This window comes from Suncus etruscus, chromosome 9 (genome assembly GCF_024139225.1).
Source record: "Suncus etruscus isolate mSunEtr1 chromosome 9, mSunEtr1.pri.cur, whole genome shotgun sequence".
Classification (NCBI taxonomy): Eukaryota; Metazoa; Chordata; class Mammalia; order Eulipotyphla; family Soricidae; genus Suncus; species Suncus etruscus.
This window is the reverse complement of record NC_064856.1, coordinates 100,087,976-100,099,631: the sequence shown is the minus strand read 5'-3', so window position 1 is coordinate 100,099,631 and position 11,656 is coordinate 100,087,976. Positions and strand designations below refer to the sequence as shown.

At 33.4% G+C, this 11,656-nt stretch overlaps 1 protein-coding gene and 1 non-coding gene across 2 annotated transcripts; one reads left to right on the top strand and one right to left on the bottom strand.

The window, feature by feature from the left end:
- Positions 1-442: 442 nt before the first annotated feature.
- On the bottom strand, positions 443-549 carry LOC126019724 (U6 spliceosomal RNA). The gene has a single exon (XR_007499350.1). It is a non-coding gene; the product is annotated as a U6 spliceosomal RNA (small nuclear RNA).
- A 5,620-nt stretch (positions 550-6,169) lies between these two features.
- Positions 6,170-7,129, top strand: LOC126018693 (olfactory receptor 1038). The gene has a single exon (XM_049780792.1). It carries the CDS (start codon positions 6,170-6,172, stop codon positions 7,127-7,129), a length of 960 nt encoding a protein of 319 aa, XP_049636749.1.
- Positions 7,130-11,656: the final 4,527 nt, after the last annotated feature.

The window sequence follows — 11,656 nt, the reverse complement described above, 5'->3', positions numbered from 1 at the left end:
TATTTAGTTTAAAACTGGGTAGAAAAAATACTTTTTTCCCCTTTTATTGTAAATTGGTCTATGGATTAACCTTATTTGTGTATGGTTCATATTGGCCTTTTATGCAAAAATTATTCATTTAAGCACATTAGTTACTATAGAGTTTACTGAGTCCTTTGCAAACACACATGCATAAAACTAATGGACTATTTTTATATATTTATAATTAATAATTTCTATTTGGACCAAAGTGGTTTACAAATCATTCACAGTAGTGTTTCAGGTACATAGTGACATTGAATCAGAGGCAGTCCCACCACTGATGTTCTCCCTCCACCCCTGTTCCCAACCTGCATCCTATATAGCCCCTCCTTTGCCTCCCAGGCTGCTAGTACAAGTGGTCTCTTCTGTGTCTAGCCTGTTGTAAATTGGGTATTGTTTCTGTTGTAGTTGGCTTTTTTTTTTAAATATGGAACGCTTCATGAATTTGCGTGTCATCCTTGCGCAGGGGCCATGCTAATCTTCTCTGTATCATTCCAATTTTAGTATATGTGGTGCTAAAGCGAGCACTGTAGTTGCCTTTTTTTTTCCCTGATGCTCATCATCATTTATCATTAGGAAAATACAAATCAAGACAACAATGAGATATCATCTTACACCAGTGAGGATAGCACATATCAAAAATACTAAGAACAATTTCTGTTGTCAGTTATGTGGTGAGAAAGGAATTCTCATCCACTGCTGGTGGGAATTCTGCCATTCCAACCCTTATGAAAACAGTTTGGAGAGTTCTCAGTAAACTCAAAGTTAAGCTGCCATATAACCTGGCAATTCCTCTTTCAGATATTTATCCCCACTACAGAAAAACATTCACCAAAAAGGATGTATACACACTGCTATTCATTGCAGTAATCAATACAATAGTTAAGACTTGGAATCAACCTAGATGTCCAACAACGGACAAGTGTATCATGAAGTTGTAGTATATATATACAATGGTAAGCCACATAGCTCTATGAAATGATACAATCATGCAGTTTTTTTTGCAGAATAGATGAAATTAAAATATATTATTTTTATTGTATTAATGGCTTTATTGAAGATATAATAATGTTCACAAATACATCTGCTGATGATCTTTCTTCTTTACATATTATTATTATATTATTTTTGTTTTTCTATTTTTCAATATATTTTTATTTAAGTAACATGATTATAGTTGGGTTACAGTCACAAATAGAACACTCCTTTCACCAGTGTAACATTACCCCCTCCTGTTACCCCCCACCCCCTTCCCATCCTCTGCCTATATTCGAGACAGGCATTCTTCTACAGTTATTTGTTTTTAAGTTCAGTAAATTGTTTTTTTTTTCTTAAAGGATAAGGGTTAAAAAAGAATAATAAAGGTGTGAAAGTGGCAATTGTCGTTGTTGGCATAGGCCCAGAAAAATATGGGGAAAACAGAAAAAAAAATTCTTGGCCTAATTACAAGAAGGCCTCAGCCCCAAAGTTTCTTGGCATTAGACCGACTCTGGGCTCCAGGCATACCAGTCTGTCCAATCTGAATCATTCTCCATACTTTTAACCTGAGTTTAAAATTGAGGAAATCATGACTCAAAAAGAATATGGATGTTGCATGAAGTTTTAAAAGTAAGCTATCCCATTTTAAGTCTCATTTCACTGATTCTTTCTCCAAATTTGCATTCTTATCCAAATGATTAAGTCTTATGATCTTGGTGCTGACACTAGTAGTATAGCCTATTTTTAACTTTATACTTGTTTGATGGGTAAATGAGACCTTTAGGAATATTTATAATTAAAAATTTTGGGACATTCCCAATTGGTCTAACTCATCTTACTTTGCGAGTACTTGTGAAATCACTGTTATAGTTTCCAAATATCTCTAGAGACTTAAGTTGAGACCCAAAGGGATCTAGAAACTAATAAACTACCCAAACATCTTCAAAATGAGCTCACAAGGAGTCAGGATCATTTCAAACCAGGTGAGTCATGTAGGGGTTGTACATGAAGAGAATCGCCAACACTTTACCCTGGGTCTAGAATCCCATTTAGAAACCTGTCAACTAGATGAAATTTGGTAATCAATAAAATAAGTATTCATTTAAAGACAGTACTAATAGCATAAAATATTTATTACACTTCAACTCTCTGTTTGCCAGTACCATTTTAAAGACATTTATCTGTAAAAAAAATACTGCTCTTTCTATCTCCAACATTTTCTCTTTCTTTTCTCTCACACAAACACACACATGCATACTACTTACATGTCCTTATATTGAGTAAGTTGGATAGTTTCTTGGGATTACCCTTTCTTATGCAATATTGTCCATGTGTGGAATACATTAGCTTTTCTATGGTTTACAAAGGAGAATATGAGAGCAATGAGTTTTTCTGTCTAAATTAAGGTTAGACAAGTGATGATCCTATGATTAATGCTGGAAGTAGTATTTTCTCCCTTATCCTCCCTCAATCTTTGGAAGTATCAAATGAACAAATTTCCCTCTAAAGAGTGAAAGATACAAATATATTGTTACTAGACTTTCTAATTTTGCATCTCTGAAAAATATATTTGCCAGGAGCAGGGCTCTAAAGCAGTCAGATGAAAACCTATTCCTCCCAGCTTTCCTTCATGCCTTTTATGTCTCTTGAGCTGTTTGTGGATAAACAGATGAAGATCTGCTGCTGCAGAAATCTCCATATCAGTTAGTGTTTAGTATACTGGGTTATTCTACAAGAGGTTTTTCTTTATTCTGGAGAGAAAATGAGTTTAGGCAGACCCGGAAAGAAGGTTACTTGGATGGGAAAATTCCATGCAGAGCCTGCCTGATAAAGCACAGGGCAGGATCTGAATGGACAAGTAAATGAGAGTCAGTCTTGAAGCGTCATTTTTATTAGAGCAGCAGAGGAGAGAAGAAAGTCGCCAAGGTCATTTTATTCTTCCCTGTTACTGAACACATTTTAATTCTGTGTAGAGCATTGATCTAATATTAATTTTTAAAGTACAGTTGCATCAAAAGTATGTCCCTAATCTTCAAAAGTGAAACGAGCTCTTTCATCCTAAAGCTTTAAAGTATAGAAACATCAAAGTATGTTCATAAGCTTTCCTAAGTGAAACAAAATCTTTAATTAATCAATATAAGAAACAGTTCAGTTGCTCTGCAGCTATGTTCTAAAGACTTTTTATGCAGAGGAGCAGTTACAGAGATAAGTATAAAGCCATATAAATGAAGTTTCTAATAATGATTCACAAAAAGCTAAAAGTAGCACCTGATTGATTTTGAACTAAGGCTCATGAAGATGCAAAAGGAGACTCATTGGTGGAGCATAAACATGTCCATGTGTGAGACCCTCTGTTTCTAAGGAATGACAATGACAATGACAGAACTTCATGGCTAATTTTATTTCTATGTCATTTTAGGTGTATTGAATCTCAATATAAATTCTAATTTACTATGAAACTATGTAAACTTATTTTTTATCAGTAATGCTGGGTTTATATATTTCTCTTAGGAATTATCTACCATAGTTTCTGTTATAATTGCAATAAATATACATGATAGTTAAAAATTTTTATTGACAACTCTTTCAGAATTGTTTTTCATATTTTATTTGGAAAATACATTGGAACCATCAGAAATAGTAATATTGCAGCATAAGAAACCCTAATGTAGAGCCAATGGTTGTTCCCATGAAGGTATGCTTCAAGAGGGGAGAAACCCTTAATCTCTTAGGCTACAGGAATTCCCTTTATTCCCCAAAACTTACTGTGCCTATGCAAAAAAAAAAAAAAAAAAGTGGGGAGAACACCAAACCCTTCCACTCCAGCACTTCTTTTTCTTGTTTTGTTTTGTTTGTTTTTGATATTATTTTCCTTCTATTTTTTCTTCCACTTCTTTCTTTCTTTTCACTCGTGTGGATATTATTTGGTAATTTTTTTTTTTTGTCTGGGTGCATTTTTTTCCTTTTTTTTGGTAGTTGCTACCAATTTTTTTCTCTCTTTTCCTTATCCTTTTTATCTCCAACAGAATCACATAACTTTGATCATTCAGCCTCATAAATTGAGGGGGGAGGGAATGATGATGATGCCAGAACCAGTCATATGAACATGTAGTGAAAATGAAAAATGATTAGAATTGAACACCAAACCCAAAGTCAATTACAATAGAATAGATACCCAGTCTACAACAACTGTAAAGTGGAGACTAGTTACACTAGTATTCTGGGGGGTAAAGGAGGGAGATATGGTATACATGCTGGGAACATGGGTGGAGGAAGGACAACACTGGTGGTCAGAATGCCCTTCATTCATTGTCACTATGTACCATAATTAATTCTGTGACTTCAGTCACAATAAAATTTATTAAAAAAAAAGAAACCCTAATGTATAGAAAAAATGTTTTATTTAAGGTATTATAATAAAATATATAGCCTGTTACAATTTTTAAGGAAGTTGGTTTACTCTACATATAAAGTAGCATTATTATTTTATGATTAGAGTTTATATAATATTTTCTCAGTTTAAAATAAGATAAGAAGCTATTAAATTAAATTTGACTGTGTTCAAGCCATATAAGCAAGGAAGTGAACTTTTAATTGTGAAAATTCTTTAACTAGACAGCCATTTTCCAGGAAATATAGCATTGCATAATAACATTTTAAAATTTCAGGCTCATTTTTTTCCACGTGTACTTTTCTCTGCAAAGTACATGTAAAACATAGAAATCTTATAGTTTTGGGGCTGGGAAGGTGGAGCTAGAGGTAAGGTGTCTGCCTTGCAAGAGCTAGCCTAGGACGGACTGCGGTTTGATTGCCGGGTGTCCCATATGGTCCCCCCAAACCAGGAGCGATTTCTGAGCACATAGCCAGGAGTAACCCCTGAGTGTCAAGTGGATGTGGCCCAAAAACCAAAAAAAAAAAAAAAAAAAAAAAGAAATCTTACAGTTTTATAGCTCATATTCTGTTATTGTAATAAAATTTCTCTGATACTATAGAAACATGCTGTATACATTCACCCTGTTATATTATAGTGATATGAATTTTGGTAATGTAGCAGGATCAGTAGAAATATCAGTGCTCTGTGCTCTGTGAGACATGCCCAGGTTTACCTATTTGTACAAACTATTTCTTGTTACCGCTTCATAAGGTTTTCACTTATTAATCATGTGTGATGGAATTAGACATGTATTCCAAGAGTAACATGAGATTATAGTATGTAAAATATTTCCTTATAGTAAGTTGCTAAAAGTGAAAGTAGTTAGAATGAATGCTTAGTATATTTGTAATTCTGGTAATAGGTTGTTTCATATTTACAAGAAAGATATATATTTATATTCATCTATAAAGACATAGTTCAGTATTATAGTTTATTTTATAAATGGATTAATGCTTACATTTTTTGACAGCAAACATTAAAAATGAGGTTTGAGGGAATGGAGCAGTGGAGCAAGTGGTAGGCATTTGTTTGCCTTACACATGCTAACCTAGGATGGATCATGGTTCGATTTCCCGGAGTCCCATACGGTCCCCCAAGCCAGGAGCTTATTCTGAGTGCATAGCCAGGAGTAACCCTGAGCCTCACCGAGTATGCCCCCCAAAAAAACAAAAAAAATAGGTTTTATATGAAAATATTGTTTCTCTAATTATTATGAAAATAATTGGCATTTATGCAATTTAAGAAATTATTTTTATTTTGTTTTAAAGTACTAATTACATGTTCCCTCTCAATTTAGGAAGGAAGAAATAAAAGTCAGGAAGTTGTAGTAAATCATTTTAAACTTCTTAAAACTGATAAAATACACAAATCGAACACCGGGGATTATAAAAAATATTTACATGAGTTACATACCTTGATTCTATCACAAATTCTACATAGAAAAGACAGAGGCAACAAACACACTGCATTGTTAGTATTTATTGTTTTAAGTGTTCTATCTCATATACTTTAATTCTCATCAATATCCTTCCAATATTTTAAAAGCAACAAGTGCTTAGAGAGACTATTCTGAGGCCTCCTTGGGCATGTCATTCTTTAGCTAAATTGAACTTTTTACCAATAAAATGACACGATTCAGTAACCCATAATCACTGACCCCTCTTCCTTGGCAGGGGCCAGGAAGAGTCCTTTACACTCTTCAACTTGAAGCTAATCTTAACAAGTTTGCCACAATAGATGGCTGAAGTGAACATCACTTATGTCACTGAATTCATTCTCAAGGGAATAACAGACCTACCAGAACTCCAGGCCCCATGCTTTGTATTATTTTTCATCATCTATTCAGTCACAGTGGTAGGCAACCTGGGACTGATCACTGTAATCAGGGTAGACTCCAGACTCCACACGCCAATGTACTTCTTTTTGAGTCACTTAGCCTTTGTGGATGTTTGTTACTCTTCTGCAATCACGCCCAAGATGATGGTGAATTTTGTGGTGGAACAAAACACTATACCTTTTTATGCATGTGCGACTCAGCTATGCTGTTTCCTTACTTTCATGATCACCGAGTGCTTCCTTCTGGCTTCCATGGCCTATGATCGCTATGTGGCCATCTGCAGTCCCCTGCATTATACAACACTGATGTCGAAATCCGTCTGCATTCGACTAGTGGCAGTTCCCTATATCTACAGCTTTCTGGTTGCTCTATTCCACACCATTGTTACCTTCCGTCTAACCTACTGTGGTCCCAATGTTATTAATCATTTCTATTGTGATGACCTTCCTCTCATGGCATTATCCTGCTCAGATACACACATCAAAGAAATTCTCATCTTTGCCTTTGCTGGTTTTGATATGATCTGTTCTTCCTCCATTGTTCTTACTTCCTACATCTTCATTATTGCTGCCATCCTAAAGATTCGCTCCAACCAGGGTCGCCGTAAGGTCTTTTCTACCTGTGGGTCTCATATGGTGGCTGTGACAATTTTCTATGCGACATTGATTTTTATGTACCTCCAGCCTAAATCTAACCATTCCTTGGACACAGACAAAATGGCATCTGTATTTTACACAGTGGTCATCCCCATGTTGAACCCCTTAATTTATAGCCTAAGGAACAAAGAGGTAAAAGATGCCTCAAAGAAGGCACTGGAAAAGGGTTATGAATCTTTAAAGATGTTAAAAGGGCAGACATGATAACAGTAATAAAGAATAAGAAAGACTTTACAAAAAGTATAAAATTTATAAAAGTATGAAATTTAATCTTATTGATTTGTATTTTACAATTATTTTCCAAAGACTGAAAATGTGACTTCTACTTCAACAGATCTGGACATTTTCTACAATGATCTTGGAAAGTCATTATCATTAAAGATCCCTTTTTAGGGCATCTCACTTCTAACAAATCACTGAAATTTGTGCATGAGGTACACAGATTCACACTAAGTGACATATTTGTGTGTTCTAAGCAAATGCAGAAGCATGTTTTCTTCTAACTCAGCATTCTGGAATCCAGATTGTCTGAGTTTTAATTCAATTTCTTTCTTTTATTAATGGTTCATCATTGGACAAATGATTTTTAACCTGTTGATGTTCTTTTCAACATTGAAAAATCATAGGGTTCAATTCCTGAGTTGTTTGATTGCTAACAGTCAATATCTCTGACATTATTAGAGCACTTCATTAAGATTGTAATGTTTATGTGATATGCATGTTCATTATAAATAAAGATTAATTCATTTGTTTCTCATACGTACTTTGGTTTATCATACATGCTTGTGTTAATAATTAACAAGTATGAGATTAAGACAATAATGTTTCTACCACAGTTGAGGTTTCAACAAAATATCCCTCAGAAAATTGATAAAGTGTAAATGATTATGTAATGAATAAAGACATGCAAAAAAACTAATGATATAATCTAATAAAGAAAAAGAAAGATAATACTCTTTGTCACTGAGAAAACATAAGTAGAATTTACATAAAAGTAATGTAGTAACATTATGAAAATATGATAAAATGTAGATTTAGGGAAGAATGTTGAATCTTTGTCTTTGAAATGTAGAAACTCACAACACTGGATATTTAGCCTTGAAACTCTGAAGCTGAAAACTGATGGACTAGATAGAAGAATAAATTTGATTTTCATTGATAATAGAATATATGGGAAGAAAGTCTATAAGTGAGAAAAGAAACTAGAAAACATTAATAGTGGGAAAAGAGTCCTAAAATGAAATCAGAGAGATACAAAATGAATGAAAAATATGACTTCTATTAAAATCTTATTATTTTATTTTTCATGTTTTTAAAATTCATATAAAACCAAAAAAAAAATCCCCCCAAAACCCAAAATGGTAGATATCACAGTAGATTTAAAATAAAACACAAAGTTTTGTGCTTAAAACAGCATAGAGCTGATATACAAACAAAAATTAGAAAATAATAAAACCAATAAATTTAGAAATAAGTGCTCAGATTTATTAATTGCTCTTTAGCATGATACTATGCTGAACAATGGCATCAATGTAATGGTGTTAAGGAAAACAGATATGTACACAAAAAGGAAACTGGACTCATCTTTTTTTTGAGGGGGAGGGTGTGTACTCATTTGATACTCAGAGGTTACTCCTGGCTATGTGCTCAGAGATTGCTCCTGGCTTGGGTGGACCATATGGGATGCCGGGGGTTCAAATCGAGGTCTGTCCTAGGCTAGCAGTTGCAAGGCAGATGCGTTACCTCTAGCACCACCACTCTGGCCCTGTGTACTCTTATCTTAAGCCATGTGAAATCCTTTCAAGATGAATTAATTATTTAATCATATAACTGCAACTATAAAGTTCATAGTATAAAATACATACAATAAATATTTGGTATTGAGCATGGCAATTATTTTATATATTATAAAAAATTGAAGGAGTTAAAGCAATTATTAGACAGGTGAAATAACAGAAAACTAAGTTTTATAAACTACAAAGTTAACAATGTGTGTGAACATGACTTTCAAAATTGGGAGAAAATATATATGACAAGATCAAACTATATACAGAATTGTTATTTTTATGATTAAAATTAAATCAAACCAATTAAGGTATTTTGCTTGTACCTGGATGGATCTAGAGAGTATTATGCTAAGTGAAATGCTCAAAAGAATTCAACAAATGTTAAAATGGTTAATATATATAAAGATATGTTCAATACCACCATTCCCCAGATTAATCAAATTGTAAATCAAAGGAAATATTATCTCATTCTAGCTAGGACATTTATAAAAGAAGAATAAATGTGTTCATGTGTATGTGGAGATATTTGTATAAATGAGTGAGAAAATGAAAAACTGCATAGTTATATCACAAAATTTTGTATTAAATTGAACTGTAATAGCACTCATTATCTAATGATACTCATTATGTAATAGGACTTTTCTAAGTTTTCAGTATATATCAAAAGAATCCAAATCTCGTATATAAAAAATAAATATGGGGCTGGAGTGGTGGCACAAAGTGGTAAGGCTTTGCCTGTGCTAGCCTAAGACTGACCACGGTTCGATCCCTCATGTCCCATATGGTTTCCCAAGCCAGAATGATTTCTGAGTGCATAGCCAGGAGTAACCCCTGAGCATCACTGGTGTTACCCAATAAACAAACAAACAAACAAACCCAAAACAAAAAAAGAAAGAATTACAGGGGCTGGAGAGATAGCACAATGGTAAGGTGTTTGTCTTGTATGCAGCTGACCATGGGCAAACCCTGATTCAATTCCCAGCATCCCCATATGGTTCCTGAAGCCTGCCAGTATTAATTTCTGAGCTAAGAACCAGGGACTCAGAATCCTGAGCTCCCCCCAGGGTGTGGCCCAAATTCCCCCAAATAAAATAAATATAAATATATTTTTTACATCTTCATCTTAAATCACTATAATGAGAAAATAATCTAACTCTCCAATAACATGAATTAGCATGAAATGTGGTATGCAATGTCAGTGAAATATTGTTTATCATTAAAAATTAAATACTTCCATATGAAATTATAAAACTTTATGAAGCTAATCACAATAAAAATATATATACCTAGGTATTGATCTCCCAAATATTTGACCCAGCAATTCAACTTCTTTAAATATACCCTAATGACCCCCAAAAATGGAGAAAAGACATTTGCACCCCAATTATACACAATAGCCAAATTCTAGGACCAACCTAATTGTCCATAATATTAGTTATTATGAGACAGACAAGGAGTAGGTGAAAAACAGGAGAGTGGTGTAGGGAAAGTTACACTGGTGGTGGGGTTGGTATTGTAAAACTGAATGTCAGAAATAAATGTATTGTGACAACTTTATTAACTATGGTATTTAAATAATAAAAATAGCTATACAAGCAGAGAAAAAGAATAAATGACTGGATAAAGCAACAGCAGTATATGCACATAGTGAAATATTAGTAATCAGGAAAGACAAAATGATGAAATTTGTGGAGCCAAAGCAATAGTACAGTGAGTAAGGTACATGCCTTGCAAGAGGCTAACCTGGCTTTTATCCTTGGCATCCTATAAGGTCCCCAGAGAACCACCAAGAATATTTTCCAAGTTCAGAACCTGCAAAAAACAATTTCTCTCATATACAGTATATAAAGAAACTCAATAGTGGGACAATGAATCACCAAAGATAATGGAAATAACCATGAGAATTGGTTTTTAGTAAGAAACATATTACTTTTGGGGGCTGGTAGGTAAGACAGAAAGAAGTGGTGCTAAAAGGTGGTAAAGTATTTTGCATAAAATCATATCAACATCAGTACTGTAAACCAAGTACAAAAATTACTTGAAAAAATTACACCTCATAGATGCCAACTGGTGGTAGAGTCAATCATGGAAGAGTGGTTGGGCATTAGTTTCTTAGTGGAGAGAAGTGGGAACTGGTGAAAAGGTCAGTGCTGAAACATTATGAATAAAACCCAATCATGAATAATTATACAACTTTAAGGTGACTACATACAATTAAAATGAAAAGAAAACACTTTATAACTGAGCTTAGATGTAGAAGCTATTTTAGTAAAACCCAAAGGAAAAATAGAATGCCAAGAAATGGAGGAAACTGAAAGTTATTCAATTGTTAAGCCTATGATGAATAAGGTAAATAAGTTCTACAGATCAGAGACTACATTTTATTTATTGTTTGTTATTTATTTAATTTAATAGTGAAATATTGTGCACTTGAGAATTTGCAAAACAGTTTATTTCATGTTAAGTTTTCTATTATAATTAAAATATAAAGAAATAATGAGTAGCATATAAATGTCAATATATAAAACAATGTTCAGCAGTTTCAATTTTCAGAGAAACCCAAATAAAAATTAAAACATATATTTTCATTACCAAAGTCATAAAGAAAAATTAAAAAGAATTGGTTAGCTGGGGCAAAATGTATTAGATATCAATATTACTTGGCAAATTTAAAACCTAGTCATACTGTTGTAAGTTATATATAAAATGTATATTCATATGGAAAATAGCATTTTATGTTCAATAGAAGAAAAAATGGATTTCACCGTTAGTAGGAACACGTTTCCTTTGTTTGTAAATTCGTTGATTTGAAATTTGTGGTAGGAAAAATGCTAAATTTCTCTCTGTATTAACCTGGTTTGTTTGGAATTCATATTGTCTTTCTTTGTGTAGAATATTCATTTGATCACAATATTTATCAGAGAATTTACTAGGACCTTTACAA